The sequence below is a fragment of the Rana temporaria genome, chromosome 8 (genome assembly GCF_905171775.1).
Source record: "Rana temporaria chromosome 8, aRanTem1.1, whole genome shotgun sequence".
NCBI lineage: Eukaryota > Metazoa > Chordata > Amphibia > Anura > Ranidae > Rana > Rana temporaria.
In genome coordinates this window covers 46,622,871-46,643,051 of record NC_053496.1, presented here as the reverse complement: position 1 = coordinate 46,643,051, position 20,181 = coordinate 46,622,871, and the positions used below count along the sequence as shown (strand labels likewise).

The following is a 20,181-nucleotide window of genomic DNA, read 5'->3' as shown; positions in this document are numbered from 1 at the left end:
GAATGGGATGGGGGTCCTGGTAAAACATATAAATACCTACCATATTAGCAACAAATTGTTCACTGGTATGATCAACACCATGAAATTCCTTCTGATCTGTGTGCTCCTCGGGGCAGCTGGTGAGTATACATTGTGTGTGTGTGTGTGTATATATATATATATATATATATATATATATATATATATGTGTGTGTGTGTGTGTGTGTGTATATGTATATGGTATAATTATTACTTTTTTAAATATTATGTTTTTTTATTTTTTAAAGAAAGAAAACATAATATATCCCTTTGCGTAGGCTCTCTTTATGTAATCAGCACATGTTGTGTTTTACAGCTGCCTTGGATGATGACAAGATCGTTGGAGGATATACCTGTGGCGCCTACTCTCAGCCCTGGCAGGTATCTCTGAACTCCGGATATCACTTCTGTGGTGGATCCCTCATCAACTCCCTGTGGGTGGTCTCTGCTGCTCACTGCTACAAGGCGTAAGTGCACTTTTTAAGACAGCACTTTTTATTGGAATAATTACGAGGCATTGAAAAAAGTAGTATCTATTATTCATATCTTTTACCAGCTGGTTGACCAGCAAAATGGCATGTTGAATAAATGGATTGTTGGTTGGATATGGGTTGGGTCAGCAGGAGATCCCTTATTAGTGAAGAACCTATTCATAAATTCAAATTGAACACAAGTTGTTTGGTGCTCCCAATCCCTTGCTAACATATAGCTCCTGTGTAATATCCAAATCAGATATACATAGATAACCATTATTGCAAAAAATATAGTGCTCCTTACAATAATTAAGCTAGACAAATGAAACTATGTAAAAATTACCATACCAAAGTTTCAGCTGTAATGATTACTTTAATCAATAAACCCTTTCTCCAGGTATTTTGTAATATTCTGAATAGATTGGGGATGAGCTAAAAATGCTACCAAGTGTTATTTACTCCTGTGACCCCCTTTGGAAGTGTTTCCCCTCACTTCTTGTCCATGTAATATGGGGTACATTGACAGAAAGCCTTGCCCAATCTACTAGAATGTAATTATGTTTGTGTGACCATTGTAAGCAATTTTTTACCACTTCCTGTCTTGACCATAAGTGAGGATAAATCTTCCCAATAGAAAGAAAGGCCTCTGACAGAGGCTCTATTCCTTCCCTGCTCTATACCAACCACAATCCAATGTTCTCAGTACCCAAATGACTGTACTTCACTCCTGGAACTGAAGGTGAGTGAACCAACCACTACTGGTACATGTTCCATACTAAGCAAACCCACACTGCTGCTCAGTTAGAAACAAATTAACTGGCTTCTATCCAGAATTCTTTTGATTAAGATGCAAATATATACTGATTTCATTGAATTTGTCTCTATACAGGAGCATGCAGGTCAGACTTGGAGAGCACAACATTGCTGTCTCTGAGGGCACCGAGCAGTTCATCAACTCTGCCAAGGTCATCAGAAATGCTGCATACAACTCCAGAACCCTGGACAATGACATCATGTTGGTCAAGCTGGCCTCTCCCGCCACCCTCAACTCCTACGTCAAGAGCGTGCCTCTGCCCGGTGGTTGCGCTGCTGCCGGCACCAACTGTGTGATCTCCGGATGGGGCAATACCCTTAGCAGTGGAAGTAAGTCAACATCACTGTAACATCATCGACTACTGATAATAAATGAGGCTAAGCTTTTCAGGTCAATTTGCCAAGATTAGAAAATGTTAGCAAATACCATAAATCCTAACTCTGGGCAGCAATTGCTTGTTTTGTCAAGGGGTTGGGATAACACAAAATAACGTTTAACCTAATCCAGAGTCCTGAAATCTTCTTCCATGGGGTTATGGCTGTGGTGACCAGCTGTCCAAAGCCTCTCTTCTTGCCAGTTCTCTGGCCAGCCTTGCCACTGCCCCTCTTACTAGGGTAATCATGTACAGTGCAGGACCAACCTAATGACCAGTGGCATGTCATTAGGGAGGCTGATGGAAGGTGTACTCAATCCCATTTTGGCACCAGAGGGAATGGAACCAAACAGGAGGCTGTCCCGGGGTAATGTAGATATTACTCTGGATTATCATATTCCCTAGAAAAGAAAATTAGCGCTGGATCCTTCATGAGCTGAGAGGGGGCAATTTTAGTTAGGCAGGCCATAGATGAAGCAACACTGGCAGTGTTGATGGAGAAATCCCTCCCTTTGAACTATTGTGTTTTTATGGTGGGGGGACTGTCCCTGCCAAGAGAACAGAGTGATTATTGCTAGTGGCTATAGACACTGGCAATAATTGCATGCTAACAATTGGACATGCTAGTTGTACCCAAGTCAATGGATGGATCAACTTGGGCACAATCTGCCTGCATTAGACTGCCGGCTTTAGACTTTACTAAAGAAAATCAAAACATAAATACAGTAGAAAATAATAAGAAATGTATTCTGAAATGTCTTTGAAACTCAGAACAAGTGTCCCTATTGGAACACTTCCCTTTTTTCCATTCTGTCAACCGCTCAAAATGTTGGATTTCTTATCATTTTCAGTTCTGGTGACAATGGTCATCATGGCAAATAAAGAGGGGGGGGGGGGCATCTTCAGTGAGAACACAGGCAGCAATAAAACCTGAAGAAGATTTTATCCCCCCCACCCACTCCCCTCTATTCCAATTTTTTTGACTGCTTCTTTTTAACTGAAAATAAACACAGATCTCAATAACTGGAAGAGGGGTGGGATGATGGGTCAGCTGTGTATGTGGAATCTCATCTTCTAATAGTTTATAACAATTCAAAAAATAGGCTGTATAAGTTATTCACAACATAGTTGCAAGTCACCTTGGTAAAGAGCTGCAGAATATCCACAAAAGCACCACCTGAGGGTTGCAAGTGGTAAATATAATAAAATATAATTGGAATTTATTATTTATTATTTATAAAACAAGCTTTTGTCTTTTTTAACACATTTTGTTCTTTCTCCTTCTGTCTTCAGTCAATATTTTATTCACTGCCTTTTTTTTTGTTTTTAATTGCAGCCAACATGCCTAACCTCCTGCAGTGTGTGAACGCCCCCATCCTGACTTCCGCCCAGTGCAGCAACGCCTACCCCGGAGAGATTACCGGCAACATGATCTGCGTTGGCTACCTAGAGGGAGGCAAGGATTCCTGCCAGGTAATTGCCACAACTTATTTTATTTTGTATATAAAGTTGTACTGTTCAAATAAATGTGTTCTCTGAAGCTATTAGTAGTTTTCCTAGACTGAGAATTTTGTTTTTTTATTTTTCATATATTAGTTTAAATGTAAAAAATAAATAAAAATAAGTTCAATGTATAATTTGTAGTCCAAATATTCTGGAAAGGGTTTGAAAATAGATTAAAGATATTTCTTCCCAAGTAAATGTATAGTAAAACAGATCTTCTGTAGCAATAGTTCATATTAGTTGGAAAAGCAACTAGTAAAGTTAAGGCAATATGAAAAAAATATAATCTTAAAGTTTAACTGAACTCAAGAAATATTATGTAATGAATTACTAAAACTGGAGAGTGCAAAATCTGGTGCAGCCCTTCAAAAAAGCAAAAACAAAAAAAAAAAACAATCACCTTGTGAGCCCTGGTTCACACTGGGTACGATTTGGAACGATTTGAGATGCGATTTGACATGTCAAATCGCATCTCAAATCGGCGGCAATTGTCGGCAATGGCACTGTCCTAATCAGTGCAACGCCGCATCTGCGATTTCAAAAAGTAGTTCCTGTACTACTTTTTGCGATTTCGGGCTGCGATTTACATTAAATTGCAGCCGAAATCGCGGCAAAATCGCAGCAAAATCGCGGCCGCGAAATCGCGGTAAAATCGTGCATTTTACCGCGATTTTGAATTCGCAGCAGTGTGAACCTAGGCTCAAGCTGAAGTTAGAAGCTGATTGGCTACCATGCACAGCTGCACCAGATTTTGCACTCTCCAGTTTTAGTAAATCAACCCCAATATCTTTTAGTTTACCAGGCCTTAGATATGTTAGCTGCATTATTTTTCTTGTTTTCAGGTTAAAGGCTCATACATACAGTCAGACATCCAACAAAATTTCCCTTGGATTTTTTTCCTAATTGATTTGTCCGGCCACACCCATAGCATACACACAGTCAGACTTTTCTGCAAACTTTTCTAAAACTTTCCTAACATCGCGTGTTTTTTTGCCATTTTCTGCTCTTTACCGCCACCCTTTGGTTAACTTCTGCTATTGTTTGTTGCTTTTAACATTGGTTCTGAGCATGCGTATTTGCACTTTGTCCAAAAGTTGGTTGGATTGCTGTACACACAGTCAAACAAGGCACCATCGGACTTTTGTTGCCGAAAAGTTGGTCCGTTTGCAGACCCAACTTTTTGTTGGATGAAACCCGAAAAAGTTGGTCCGATGGAGCGTACACACGGTCAGACAAATTCGAAAACTTGCAGATTTTGAAGTTGGTTGGCAAAAAGTGTGACCGTGTGTATGGGGCTTAAAGCCGATGGTGCCTTGTCTGACCGTGTGTACAGCAAGCCAACCAACTTTTGGACAAAGTGCAAATACGCATGCTCAGAACCAATGGTAAAAGCAACATACAATAGCAGAAGTTAACCAAAGGGTGGCGGTAAAGAGCAGAAAAGAGCAGAAAAGAGCAAAAAAAAACACGTGATGTTAAGAAAGTTTTAGAAAAGTTTGCAGAAAAGTCTGAGGCCCCGTACACACGACCAGTTTCCTCGGCAGAATTCAGCTTCCGACCGAGTTTCTGGCTGAATTCTGCCGAGGAAACTGGTCGTGTGTACACTTTCGGCCGAGGAAGCCGACGAGGAGCTCGGCGAGGAAATAGAGAACATGTTCTCTATTTCCTCGTTGTTCTATGGGAGCTCTCTCCCCGCCGAGCTCCTCGGCGGCTTCAGTGCTGAACTGGCCGAGGAACTCGATGTGTTTGGCACGTCGAGTTCCTCGGCCGTGTGTACGAGGCTTCACTGTGTGTATGCTATGGGTGTGGCCGGACAAATCAATTAGGACAAAAATCTAAGGGAAATTTTGTTGGATGTCTGACCGTGTGTATGAGCCTTAAGAATGTTTTTTAGCAAATATAGGAATTAACTGTTGATCCTGCCAGACATCCAGTGTCATTGTCACTTCCTGTGAAATAAACTGGAAGAAAACACAGTCTAATATTGCTTGTGTAAGCTGCTAATCCCATCACCTCACTTGTAATTGCAAAGGTAGACATGCTTGAAATCCAGCCTTAATGGCTCCTATGGCTCCTTCCATAGATACAGTAAAGGTAATGAGTTTTGCCACCCAGGGACAGGAAGGGTGTCATCCCCTGGATTATCAGGTGAAAAAAAAGATAAAGCCTGAAAAAATGAAAACCAACACAACCACTGCATCTAAATACTTATAATTTACCCAAAGTTCTAAAAAATGCGTTTTCTATTTACAGGGCGACTCTGGTGGCCCCGTGGTGTGTAACGGACAGCTCCAGGGTATTGTCTCCTGGGGATACGGCTGTGCCCTGAGGAACTACCCCGGTGTCTACACCAAGGTCTGCAACTACAACTCCTGGATCGCCAGCACTCAGGCTGCCAACTGAACTTTCAACTGAAATACTTATTTAGATCATTCTATTCTCTGCTTCTAGAATACATCAAATGATGTGCTAGGCTCAGACTTTACACCTACATTTTTGTAATGACTGAATAAACATATTTCTTTATATAAAATTGTTTTATATACTGTATTACTACAACTATTGGTTCCCTATTTGCTGCTTGTCTTGGCTACAGAATTTGGGCTGCAAAAAAAAAAACACAACATATGTGATATCACAGAGATTGTCCTTTGTGATGACCTTAAAGGGAATAATTTATCACCAAGTATATGGAACACTTAGGTATTCAGAGCTGGGCTCCTCCATGCCTCTTATCAGTTTGGTTGCCCTTCTCTGCACTTTCTCCAATTCCCCGATATCCTTTTTGAGAACTGATGCCCAAAACTGAACTGCATATTCCAGATGAGGTCTTACTAATGATTTGTACAGGGGGGAATATTATATCCATCTCTGGATTCTATACCTCTCTACCCCGGTGTCTACACCAAGGTCTGCTACTACAACTCCTGGATCGCCAGCACTCAGGCTGCCAACTGAACTTTTAACTGAAATACTTATTCAGATCAGGGCCCTCTTGGAACACCAGCCTCTCTTGGTACTCCTCAGGTAGACTTTCCACTAAACACCTTCCTCTCACAGGAACAGATAGCTTAGGACCTCCTCAGATTGGGGACCCAGTCGCATCACTGGGCCCCCGCCGCAGCTCAGTTGCTCCGGGCCAGCATGGTCCCGGAACCAGGAACACCGCGTAGCACGCTCACCCCGGCCCGGAAGGCCATTTCACTAGGGTGCCGTGGTATGGCTACCCCGAAGTCGGGCGCCACACGGGAAGAAGACCCAGGCAAAGCACTTGCGTCCTAAGTTACGGCGGCGTAGTGTATATGTCCCGGCCTAAGCGCGCCTCATTCAAATTGTGAAGAGGTGGGCGTGTTTTATGCAAATGAATCGTGACCCGACGTGATTGACGTTTTTTACGAACGGCGCATGCGCCGTCCGTGGACATCTCTAAGTGCGCATGCTCCAAATTACGCCGCAAAGACCTATTGGTTTTGACGTGAACGTAAATTACACCCAGCCCCATTCACGGACGACTTACGCAAACGACGTAAAAAATTCTAAATTCGACGCGGGACCGACGTCCATACTTTTTTTTTTTCAATAGATTTTTATTGGTATTTCAATTTTTACATAAATAAGTAAGTACATCATGCAAGTAGTGCTAGCAATGAATAACAACATCGTATGACACAAGAAAAATATGGAAGAGCGTCTTCTTATTATTAATTGAGAAATATATAATAGTAAGTCAGTAAATAAGCACAGTAGATTATAACTATCCACAAAATCTGCAATATTTAAATTATTTATCTAAAATTTAAGAAGAGAAGAAGAAAGAAAAAAAATAAAAATCTCACAGAAGAAATTCCTATTCATTTGTGTAATTGAATGACACAGATCTGGACCAGTGTGACCAGTGACCGACGTCCATACTTAACATTGGCTAGGCCAGCTTTTTGTTGGACTAACTTTACGCCTGAAAACGCCTTACGTTAACGGCATATGTTTACTACGACGGGCAAGCGTACGTTCGTGAATAGGCGTATCTCGCTGATTTACGCATTCTAGGCGTAAATCAGCATTTACGCCCCTAGGGGCCGGCCAAAATACACAGCTAAGATACGACGGCGCAGGCCGTCGTATCTTAGCTAGATTTAAGTGTATCTCATTTTGAGAATACACTTAAATATACAACGGCTTAGATTCAGAGTTACGACGGCGTAACTACTGATACGCCGGCTTAACTCTTTCTGAATCTGGCCCTATAACTTTTGCGCAAACCAATCAATATATGCTAATTGCATTTTTTTTCCAAAAATATGTAGAATAATACATATCGGCCTAAACTGAGGAAGAAATTTGTTTTTTATATTTTTTGGGGGGATATTTAATAAAGCAAAAAGTTAAAAGTATTGCTTTTTTTTTTCAAAATTTTTTTTTTTTTTTATGTATAGCGCAAAAAATAAAAACTGCAGCAGTGATGAAATACCACCAGAAGAAAGCTCTCTTTGTGGGAAAAAAAGAACATCAAATTTGTTTGGGTACAACTTTGCGCGACCGCACAAGTTACAGTTAAAGCGACGCAGTGCCGTATCGCAAAAAAAGGTCTGGTCATTAAGGGGGCAAATCATTCTGAGGCTATTCTCTAAATATCTTTTTTTTTGCCAGTTTTCTATCCATTTACTGTACAAACTGATCTTTCCAAGCCTGTAGACTGGCCTTACACATTAGCTGTGTGTGGGGAACTGTGTCAAAATCCAAGTATACCATGTCCACCGCCACCCCTCTGTCCAAGGTTTTACCTACCTCCTCATAAAAAATAAAACTTTTTTATCCAGCAAAAACTCCATGTATGTGCTCTTTTATTAAACTTTCTAATATCTTCCCGACTATAGAAGTTAAACTAACAGGTCTATAGTTACTTGGTAAAGACTTTGATCCCTGATTAAATATATTTAAATATATTGGCCTTATGTCGATCTAGTGGTACCATTCCAGTCATTAACGAGTTCTTAAAAATTAGAAACAATTAGGCAGATTCAGAGAGACTTATGCCGACGTATCAGTAGATACGCCGTCGTAAGTCCGAATGTGCGCCGTCGTATCTTTAAGCGTATTCTGGAAACCAGATACGCCTGAATTTGGCCAAGATACGACTGACGTAAGTCTCCTACGCCGTCGTATCTTGGGTGCATATTTACGCTGGCCGCAAGGGGCGCTTCCGTTGATTTACGTGTCGAATATGTAAATGAGCTAGATACGACGATTTACGAACGTACTTGCGCCCGTCGCTGTAATCTACGTTGTTTACGTAAGGCGCTTTTCCGGCTTAAAGTTAAACCACCAAAAAGCTGGTCTAAGTCGTTTAGGGTATAGACGGCGGAAGTGCCGTCAGATTTTACGTCGTTTACGTAAGTCGTACGTGAATGGGGCTGGGCGTAAGTGACGTTTACGTCGTACGCATTGAGCCGTCGTATCGTAGGGAGTTTTTGCGACGTGATTCTGAGCATGTGCGAGAATGCGCCGTTCGTTCGGCCATGCATTCACATGGGGTCACGCTTCATTATAATACAACACGCCCACTGCCTTGCTACTTACCTTGCTACTTACACGCCCACTACCTAGAATTACGCGGGCTTACGCCGGCCCATTTACGTTACGCCGGCGTACATATGGTTATATTGTAGGCCTTTAATTCTTAGGAATAACTCACTTAAATCTGTCCAAACAAGAGTCTAGTAGACATCCCGGATGTGATAAAGTTTGAAACACAAAATCATAAATTATAATATAATAAATAACTATAAATAATTATAATAAATAATAATGTAATTATAATAAAAATTATTCAATAATGTAATAAAATCAAAAACACTGAAATTTGCTCAGTTGCAGAATTGTCGCTGTCATTACTTTTATTGTTTGATGACAAATTTCCCCACAAATCGCTATCGCTCAATTCTGCAAGTGATTCTAATTTATTATCGCTGTTTTCTAGCTGGTCTAAAAACACTTTTGATGTAAAGGGACACTTTTTGGTTGCTATGGACAATCTCCAGTTTGCAGGCAGAAAGAACAGTTTTTTTATATAAAAGTACATGCATGACACTGGGCAGACCACTAGGGACAAAGGGGTGTGTATTTATTTCATATAGTACTGTAATCTATAAGACTTGTCCCCTGCTTCTCCTCTCGGCCAATTGGGTTTTAGGACCCACTTCCTGATTGACTGGGAGGCGACGCAGGAAGACAATAGTGAATATGAATTTGCTATTATCACACAACTGGGTGGGCGCAGGGCACAGTGCTCTGTGCCCCAAGCCCACCATTTTTTTAAGCCAATTAGAGTCCCAGGCTCTAATCATGTGCTTAAAAACAAAACAAAATGAAATGCATGCGCCTACATGTAGATTAGGGGGGTGGCACCCCTGCACCCATTATTTTAAGGGACTCATTAATGACTGGAATGGTACCATTGAATTGACGTAAGGCCAATATATTTAAATGAAAATAAATAAATAAATTTAAAAACGGATCAAAGTCTTTACTAAGTAACTATAGACCTGTTGGTTTAAATTCTATAGTCAAGAAGATATTGGAGAGTTTAATAAAAGACCACATAGAGGAATTTTTGCTGGAAAATAATATTTTAAACACTTCACCCCCGGACCATTTGGCTGGTCAAAGACCAGGCCACTTTTTGCGATTCGACACTGCATCGCTTTAACTGACAACTGCGTGGTCGTGCACGTGCCTCCCAAACAAAATTTACGTCTTTTTTTTCCCCACAAATAGAGCTTTCTTTTGGTGGTATTTGATCGCCTCTGCAGTTTTTATTTTTTGCGCAATAAACAAAAATAGAGCAAAAATTTTGAAAAAAATTCAATATTTTTAACTTTTTGCTATAATAAATATCCCCCAAAAATATGTAAAAAAAAAAAAATTTTCCTCAGTTTAGGCTGATATGTATTTTTTACATATTTTTGGTAAAAAAAATCGCAATAAGCGTCTATTGATTGGTTTGCGCAAAAGTTATAGCGTCTACAAAATAGGGGATGGTTTTATAGCATTTTTATTAATATATATATTTTTTTACTAGTAATGGTGGCGATCAGCCATTTTTATTGTGACTGCGACATTATGTCAGACACATCGGACACTTTTGATACCATTTTGGGACCATTGTCATTTTTACAGCGATCAGTGCTATAAAAATGCACTATTTACAGTACAAATTACACTGGCAGTGAATGGGGTTAACCTGTAGGGGCGCTGAAGGGGTTAAGTGTATCCTAGGGAACGATTCTAACGGTTAGCGGCGTGGCTACGAGTGACACATCATTGATCGCTGCTCCCGATACGATCAGTGACATGTCACTAGGAAGAACGGGGAGATGTTTTGTTTACACAGACATCTCCTCGTTCTACAGCTCCGTGACACGATCGCGGGACACGGGCGCACATGGAGTCTACGGGTCCCATGGGCATGTGCGCGACCACACGGCGGCAAATTAAAGGGGACGTACCTGTACGCCCATTTGCCTGGTAAGCAGAAACAGACAGCATGGATTCATTAAAGACAGAAGTTGTCAGACTGACGGGGTAGATTCAGGTAGCAATTACGCCTGCGTATCCATAGATACGCAGCGTAATTGCTAAGTAGCGCCGGCGTATCAACTTTCTGTATTCAGCAAGCTCGATACGCCGACTGTAGCCTAAGATACCACTGGCATAAGGCTCTTATGCCATCGTATCTTAGGCTGCATTCTGACGCTGGCCGCTAGGTGGCGTTCCCGTAGTTGTCAGCGTAGAGTATGCAAATTGCATACTCACTCCGATTCACAAACGTACGCGCGCCCGGCGGTCGTGTTTTACGTCGTTTGCGTTTGTCGCTTTCGTCGTAAGGCTGCTCCTGCTATTAGGAGGCGCAGCCAATGGAAAGTATAGACGTTGTTCCCGCGTCGCGATTTTCGAAATTTACGTTGTTTGTGTAAGTGGATCGTGAATGGCGCTGGACGCCATTTACGTTCACGTCGAAGCAAATGACGTCCCTGCGACGTCATTTATCGCAATGCATGTCGGGAAATTTTCCCGACGGAGCATGCGCAGTACGTTCGGCGCGGGAACGCGCCTAATTTAAATGATCCACGCCCCCTACGGGATCATTTAAACTACTCGCGCTTACGCCGGCCCCTTTTACGAAACGCCTCCGCAAATTACGGAGCAAATGCTTCGTGAATGAAGCGTAGCTCAAGTAATTTACGGAGGCGTAGCGTAAAAACGGTATGCTGCGCCGCCGTAGCAGTGCGCGCCCCTACCTGAATCTACCCCACTGATTTCTGTTTTTGAGGAGGCAAGTAAAACCTTGGACAGGGGGGGGGGGGTGGCTGTGGACGTGGTATACTTTAATTTTGCCAAAGCATTTGACACAGTTCCCCACACACGGCTAATGTATAACGTAAAGTCTACAGACTTGCAAAGATCCGTTTGTCAATGGATAGAAAACTATTTAGTGGTTAAAGTGGTTGTAAACCCAACCACACAACTTGCACCTAAGGGTAAGCCTAGATTAAGGCTTACCTGTAGGTGCAAGAAATATCTCCTAACCCTACATGGTTTAGGAGATATTTACAATAATGACAGGCGCCGATGTCTACGGTCCATGCGCGCCGTAGACAACGGCGCAGGCGCACTGAGCGTGCCGTTTTTCTGAATGGCATAACTTGAGTTAATGCGGTATTCCCGCGCATGCGCGGGGATCTGCCGGTCCCGCGCGCATTCGCGGGGGTGACGTCATCGCCGCCCTGGCCAATCACAGTGCCGGAGCGGCGAAAACAGGAAAAATTTGCGAAGGGACATGGCGGCGGCGGTGGCGAACGAGGAGCACTTCGAGGGCTTTGATTTCAGGTAAGTAGCAACATAATGAGCTACAGTAGTATGCTATGCATACTAGCTCATTATTATTTCCCCCGTTTTTAGGGGGGGGGGGGTTACTTCCTCTTTAATGATTGCAGTGGAATAACGTCCTGGTCCTTACATGATGTCTCCAACTTACAAGCTGACCTCAATGTACTGTTTAGTTGGGCAACTATGTGGAAAATGAGGTTTAATGTTGATAAATGTAAAGTTATGCATTTGGGGGCTAAGAATAAGCATGCAGCATACATACTAGGGGCAGTACAACTGGGGGAATCAATGGTGGAGAAGGATCAGGGTGTTAATAGCTGTGGTTTCCAAAGCGAGAAAAGTCCTTTCTTATATTGACCACTTGACCTCCGGAAGATTAACCACCCCCTTTCATTACCAGGCCATTTTTTTATGATATGGCACTGTGTTACTTTAACTGTGACATTTAAATGGTCTATTGACACTGTACCCAAATAATATTATTTTTTTCTCCACAAATAGAGCTTTCTTTTGGTGGCATTTGATCACCTCTGCGGTTTTTATTTTTTGCGCTATAAAGTAAAAAAGACTGACAATTTAGCTTTTTTACTTTCTGCTATAAAATACATCCAATAAAAAATGTAAAAAAGCGAATTTCTTCATCAATTTAGGCCAATATGTATTCTGCTACATATTTTTGGTAAAAAAATAAAAAGTATGAGAATTGTTTTTTTTTACTAGTGTTATTATGGCGGATAAATTGGACTAAGGGGCAATCATATAGTTAATATGTGCCTAGCCTGTGCTTACTCACTGTGTGGGGGAGTTGCTTTTACTAGGGGATGGCAAAGATCTGTGTTCATACATTGCAGAAACACAGGATCAATATCTTCCCTTCTAAGCGAACGACAATCTGCCTTGTTTACATAGGCTGATTGTGGTTCTGCATGTGTCCTGTGTAATCGGCAGCTGCCAGGGGACATCAAGTCCACAGTACCCGCCACTGGGCTCCCTCTGTGTGTGCACCCCAGATCTAAAAGTGTCAGATCACGTACTAGGTACGTGATCTGCCGTAAGGCGACAGTATATTTAAGGTAGGCGGTCATGAATCGGTTAAGAGAGGACTTCAGAGAGAGATATTATAATATTTCCCCTGTACAAATCATTAGTAAGACCTCATCTGTAATATGCAGTTCAGTTTTAGGCTCCAGTTCATAAAAGGATATTGGGGAACTGGAGAAAGTGCAGAGAAGGGCAACCAAACTGATAAGAGGCATGGAGGAGCTCAGCCATGAAGAAAGATTTGAGTAACTGAATTTATTCTCTCTTGAGAAGAGGATATATATATATATATATATATATATATATATATATATATATATATATATATGTATATATATATATATATATATATACTGGTATACATATATATATACATGATTATGCACTTTTGTATTTTGGGCATGACTGTGCGCCGCCACTGGCTCGCTCTCGTCATGATTTTACACAGCGGGAGCTGATCAGCAGCTCTCATGGACCCAATGTACACCAGCACCCACTGATCGCTCGGTACAATGACAGAATGACAGTCTGCTTATATTAGCAAGGTAGATTGTCCTTCTGTCAGTACAGGAGTAATGGATCCTGTGTTCCTGTGAAGCAAAAACACCAATCCATGTCTTCCAATAGTAAAAGCACCACCCCCACTACACTGAATCACCAGCAAGGAACACAGTTAACTCTTTGATTGCACCTGATGTTAACCCCTTCCCAGCCAGTATCATTAGTACAGTGACAGTGCATATTTTTAGCACTGATCGCTGTAATAATGTCACTGATCCCCAAAAAAGTGTCAAAAGTGTCAGTTAGTTGTCTGATTTGTCCGTGGCAATATTGCAGCCTGGCTACAAGCCACTGATCATCGCCAATACTAGTAAATCTAAATAAATAAATCAAAATATCCCATAGTTTGTAGACGCTATAACTTTTGCACATACTGATCAATATACACTTAATGGGATTTTTATTTATTTTTTTTGGTTCATAAAGTTTTAGAATTTTTTTACCAAAAATATGTAGCAGAATACATATTGGCCTAAATTAATGAAGAAATTCGATTTTTTTTTATTTAATGTTTTTATAGCAGAAATTAAAAAAATATAGTTTTTATTTCAAAATTGTCAGTAGTTCTTTGTTTCTAGCGCAAAAAATAAAAACACAGAGGTCATCAAATACCACCAAAACAAAGCTCAATTTGTGGGGGGAAAAAGGACCAACATTTTATTTGTGAACAGCGTTGCATAATCCCGCAATCATCAGTTAAAATCGTATTGCAAAAAATGGCCTGGTCGTGAAGGGGGGTAAACCTCCTGGAGGTGAACTGAACTACTTAATAACAATAATAAATTACAATTTAGCTTGTGTAACAATTGTATATGCTTTATTATTTTTTTTTAATTGCCTTTTTCCACCATGAACGTAGATCTACTGCCATCAGCCCTCCACCAAATAGCTGTACTTCCACCCCCAATATGCATGGCATTTTGTGAAAATCCTTCTGATGTATAGAGGGGGGGGGGGGGGGTGCTAGTGACAGACTGCATGGCATATGTTGGGTTTTTTTTTGCAGCCCAAATTCTGTAGCCAAGATGAGCAGCAAATGGAGAACCAATAGTTGTAGTAATATATAAAATGAACAAAACTATTTTATATAAAGAAATATGTTTATTCGGTCATTACAGAATGTAGGTGTAAAGTCTGAGTCTAGCACATCATTTGATGTATTCTAGAAGCAGAGAATTGAATGATCTGAATAAGTATTTCAGTTGGAAGTTCAGTTGGCAGCCTGAGTGCTGGCGATCCAGGAGTTGTAGTTGCAGACCTTGGTGTAGACACCGGGGTAGTTCCTCAGGGCACAGCCATATCCCCAGGAGACAATACCCTGGAGCTGTCCGTTACACACCACGGGGCCACCAGAGTCACCCTGAAAATAGAAAAATATTTTTTTACAACTTTGGGTAAATGACAGTAAATTATAAGTATTTAGATGTGGTGGCTGTGTTGGTTTTAATTTTTTTTTCAGGCTCTATCTTTATTTTTCCACAGGAAAAACGGTTAATTCCTATATTTGCTAAAAAAAATAAAATTCTTAACCTGAAAATGAGAAAAATAATGCAGCCACCATATCTTAGCACTGGAAAACTAAAATATATTGGGGTTGATTTACTAAAACTGGAGAGTTCAAAATCTGGTTCCTTTTTTGTTTGTTTGTTTTTTGCAGAGCTTCCCCAGATTTTGCCCTCTCCAGGTTTAATAAATCATTGCATATTATTTCTTGGGTTCAGTTATACTTTAAGATTCTATTTTTGTCCATATTGCCTTAACTTTATTAGTTGCTTTTCCAACTAATATAAAATATTACTACAGCAGATCTGTTTTACTATACATTTAGAAATATCTTTATTCTAATTTCAAAACTTCTCCTGAACTTTTGGACTATAAATTATACATTGAAATAAAAAATGTTTTACATAACAAAAAAAAATAATAATAATTCCCAGCCTATAAAAACTACTAGTAGTTTGAGAGAACACATTTATTTGAACAGTACAACTTTATATACAAAATTGAAATAAGTTGTGGCAATTACCTGGCAGGAATCCTTGCCTCCCTCCAGGTAGCCAACGCAGATCATGTTGCCGGTAATCTCTCCGGGGTAGGCGTTGCTGCACTGGGCGGAAGTCAGGATGGGGGCGTTCACACACTGCAGGAGGTTAGGCATGCTGGCTGTAATTTAAATACAAAATGTAGTGAATAAAATATTGACTGAAGACAGAAGGAGAAAGAACAAAACATGTTAAAAAAAAGACAAAAAATTGCTTTATGCATTGTTAGTCAGTAAAATCTGAAATAATCATAATTATTTATTATTATATTTACCACTTGCAGCCAGCATGTGGTGCATTTGTGTATATTCTGCAGCTCTTTACCAAGGTGACTTTCAACTATGTTGTGAATTACTTATACAGCCTATGTTTTGAATAGTTCTAAAAATTTGAAGATGAGATTACGCATACACAGCTGACCCATCATCCCACCCCTCTTCTAGTTATTGAGATCTGTGTTTATTTTCAATTAAAAATAAGCAGTCAACATTTTGGGGGATAGAGTGGTGTGGGTGGGCTGATAAACCCTTCTTCAGGTTTTATTGCTGCCTGTGTTCTCACTGAAGACGAGCTCCCTCTTTATTTGTCCTGATGACCATCGTCGCCAGGATTGAAAATGAAGAAAAATCCAACATTTTGAGCGGTTGACAGAAGGGGAAAAAGGGAAGTCTTCCAATGGGGACACTTGTTCTGAGTTTCAAAGACATTTCAGAATATATTTCTTATTTTTTTCTACTTTATATATGTTTTGTTTTTCTTTAGTAAAGTCTAAAGCCAGCCATAGATGGTTCAAATCATTTAATCCATCTATGAGTTGGCAGATTGTACCCAAGTGTATCCATCAATTAACTTGGGTACAACTAGTATGTCCAATTGTTAGCATACAAGTATTGCCAGTGTCTGTAGCCACTAGCAATAATCACTGTGTTCTTTTGGCAGGGACATCCCCCCATTCGCCCGTAAAAACACAATAGTTCCAAGGGGGGATTCCCCCATCAAATCTGCCAGTGTTGCTTCATCAATGGCCTGCTTAACTAAAATTGCCCCTCTCCAAGCTCATAAAGGATAACCCAGAGTGATATCTATTTTACCCCGGGACAGACTCCTGTTTGGTCCCTCTGTGCCAAAATGGGATTGGGCCCTCCTTCCAGCAGCCTCCCTAATGACATGGTCATTAGGTTGGTCCTGCACTGTACATGATGACCTCAGTAAGAGGGACAGTGACAACAAGGCTGGTCAGAGAACTGGCAAGAAGAGAGGCTTTGGACAACTGGTCACCACACCCATAACCTCATGGAAGGAGATTTCAGGACTCTGGATTAGGTTAAACATTATTTTGTGTTATTCAAAACCCTTGAAAAAACAATTAATTCCTAACTGCCCAGAATTAGGATTTATGGTATTTGTTCCTCAAAGGAATCATTTTGCCTACATTTTCTTTTCAATTTGTTTTTATTAGGTGTTTTAATTTGCCTACATTTTCAATCTTGGCAAATTTACCTGAGACGCTTAGCCTCATTTATTATCAGTAATATATGATATTACAGTGATGTTGACTTACTTCCACTGCTAAGGGTATTGCCCCATCCGGAGATCACACAGTTGGTGCCGGCAGCAGCGCAACCACCGGGCAGAGGCACGCTCTTGACGTAGGAGTTGAGGGTGGCGGGAGAGGCCAGCTTGACCAACATGATGTCGTTGTCCAGGGTTCTGGAGTTGTATGCAGCATTTCTGATGACCTTGGCAGAGTTGATGAACTGCTCGGTGCCCTCAGAGACAGCGATGTTGTGCTCTCCGAGTCTGACTTGCATGCTCCTGTATAGAGACAAATTCAATGAAATCAGTATATATTTGCATCTTAATTGAAGGAATTCTGGATAGAAGCCAGTTAATTTGTTTCAAACTGAGCAGCAGTGTAGGTTTGCTTAGTATGGAACGTGTACCACTAGTGGTTGGTACATTCACCTTCAGTTCCAGGAGTGAAGAACAGTCATTTTGGGTACTGAAAACATTTAATTTTGGTTGGTATAGAACAGGGAAGGAATAGAGCCTCTGTCAGAGGCCTGTTTATTTATAAGGGAAGATTTAAACTTTGGTATGGTTATTTTTACATAGTTTCATTTGTCTAGCTTAATTATTGTTCGGAGCACTATATATTTTTTTTGCAATAATGGTTATCTTTGTATATCTGATTTGGATATTACACAGGAGCTATATGTTAGCAAAGGGATTGGGAGCACCAAACAACTTGTGTTAAATTTGACTTCTCTTTATGAATAGGTTCTACACTAATAAGGGCATTACCATCCCAAGGGATCTCCTGCTGACCCAACCCATGTCCAACCAACCATCCATCTTATCAACATGCCACTTTGCTGGTCAACCAGCTGGTAAAAGCTCTGAATAATAGATATTACCTTTTTCAATGCCTCATAACTATTCCAATAAAAAGTACTGTCTTAAAAAGTGCACTTACGCCTTGTAGCAGTGAGCAGCAGAGACCACCCACAGGGAGTTGATGAGGGATCCACCACAGAAGTGATATCCGGAGTTCAGAGATACCTGCCAGGGCTGAGAGTAGGCGCCACAGGTATATCCTCCAACGATCTTGTCATCATCCAAGGCAGCTGTAAAACACAACATGTGCTGATTACATATAGAGAGCCTACGCAAAGGGATATATTAAGTTTATGTTCATTCATACTCACCAGCTGCCCCGAGGAGCACACAGATCAGAAGGAATTTCATGGTGTTGATTTTACCAGTGAACAATTTGTTGCTAATAATGTAGGTATTTATATGTTTTACCAGGACCCCCCACCCCATTCCTCCTACCTGTACACTGGCCAGCTGTGCCAATAAGAAATGTTCAGGTTAATGTATACACAGTTTTATCAGCAAAACTTTTTTTACATTATCAGCAACCTCCACCATCGGTAAGGTTAGTAATGTTTTTTTTTTAATTTTAATGATTCACAATTTTTTCCACGCTATTCCATTTCACTTTTTTAAAGCCCAACAGAACAAATTGTTTTAATATGACAACATCTTCTTATCTATAAAGATGGCTATCACTTTTACAGAATAAGGTATTAAGTGATGTTTGACCCATTCTGGGTCTACTGCTCTAAGGCTATCCTATTACCTGGAGAGCACAAAGCCACCTATACAAATCTCCCAAAGACATCTTTCACAGACTTGTAGAAGTAAGTGGGCCTAATTTGAATATCACCACTAAGTTTACTTTATCGCCCTTATCACATATGAATGAATGAATGACTTGTATAGCGCTACTCATGCGAACTGAATCGCCTCTGGGCGCTTTTTCCAGCCAGTGTCTGCTTGGCTGGTGCGGTCATTTTACCCCGAAGGATCGTGACACGCTTGGGACACACAGATATACATATATATACTGGGCCGATTTGGACAGGATCCAATTTACCTACCAGCATGTCTTTGGAGTGTAGGAGGAAACCGGAGTACCCGGAGGAAACCCACGCAGGCACAGGGAGAACATGCAAACTCCAGGCAGATGGTGTCGTGGTCGGGATTCGAACCAGCGACCCTTTTGCTGCTAGGCAAAAGTGCTACTCACTACACCACTGTTCTGCCCCCACATATGAGTGTATTTTCTCTTTTGGGGGGACAAAGAGTTATTCCCCACAGGCTCCCTAGGCTTCTCCACCACCAGACGGGCTAACAAAAATTATACGGGTGAATCAACAGTCTTCATGATAGTTTTCTAAGCATGAATGTAGATGTTAGAATACAGTTTATGGTTATACTTATACTTTACTTGAGATAATTTGTCCTCCCTGCCCACTCTCTTTGCCCATGACATGCTGACAGTGCCGATCCTGACCTCCCTGGGGCCCTAAGCAAAATGACATGGCACATTAAAAATGAGAAGCGGGGGGCGCTGACGACAATGAGAGAAAGTTCAGAAACGGGGGTAGGGGGTGTTCTGCTGTCGGAAATGACATCTTACAGTAAATTGAGAAGCAGGGGGTGCTGACTTCTTACCTCTTCTCCCATGCAGCCAGTGAGTTGAGAAGCGGGATGAGGGGGCAAAAATGACTTCTCACCAGGCGGGGCCTCTAGTAATTTGGGGGGCCCTTCAGAGCTTTGTGGGGCCCTAAGCGGCTTGCATAGTGAGCCTATAGGGCGGATTGGCCCTGCATGCTGTGGTATATGTAACAAGCCCTATTAGGATACCATTACAAAAATATAAAGCAACATGACTCAGTATATTGAACGTTTTTAATGTTTAAAATTTTGTGGTAATATAATTATTTGCTAATGTTTATATATGTTATTTGTCAATAATATGTTTGTATATCTTTGCAGTATATATACAAAATTGTGCTTAAATCTAAGGCCCTGATTAAGCAGCACCCCTCCCAGAAAACGTGTAAGCACGTTTTTTCAATTTTAGAGCCAGGACCAGAACAGTCTTTACAGAAAGCACTA

At 40.9% G+C, this 20,181-nt stretch overlaps 3 protein-coding genes across 3 annotated transcripts in view; 1 reads left to right on the top strand and 2 right to left on the bottom strand.

Moving 5' to 3' along the window:
• The window catches only part of LOC120946874 (trypsin-like), a 169,936-nt gene that overhangs the window by 39,099 nt on the left and 110,656 nt on the right, over positions 1–20,181 (bottom strand). The window lies entirely within an intron of this gene.
• On the top strand, positions 36–5,714 carry LOC120946881 (trypsin-like). Its single transcript, XM_040361704.1, has 5 exons — positions 36–119; positions 335–485; positions 1,381–1,634; positions 3,015–3,151; positions 5,435–5,714. The coding sequence occupies exons 1-5, from the start codon at positions 68–70 to the stop codon at positions 5,582–5,584; spliced, it is 744 nt and encodes a 247-aa protein (XP_040217638.1). The 5' UTR covers positions 36–67; the 3' UTR covers positions 5,585–5,714.
• LOC120946876 (trypsin-like) lies at positions 14,754–18,530 on the bottom strand. The gene is made up of 5 exons (XM_040361694.1): positions 18,420–18,530; positions 18,188–18,338; positions 17,273–17,526; positions 15,696–15,832; positions 14,754–15,029 (listed from the first exon to the last, which is right to left on the bottom strand). The coding sequence occupies exons 1-5, from the start codon at positions 18,457–18,459 to the stop codon at positions 14,880–14,882; spliced, it is 732 nt and encodes a 243-aa protein (XP_040217628.1). The 5' UTR covers positions 18,460–18,530; the 3' UTR covers positions 14,754–14,879.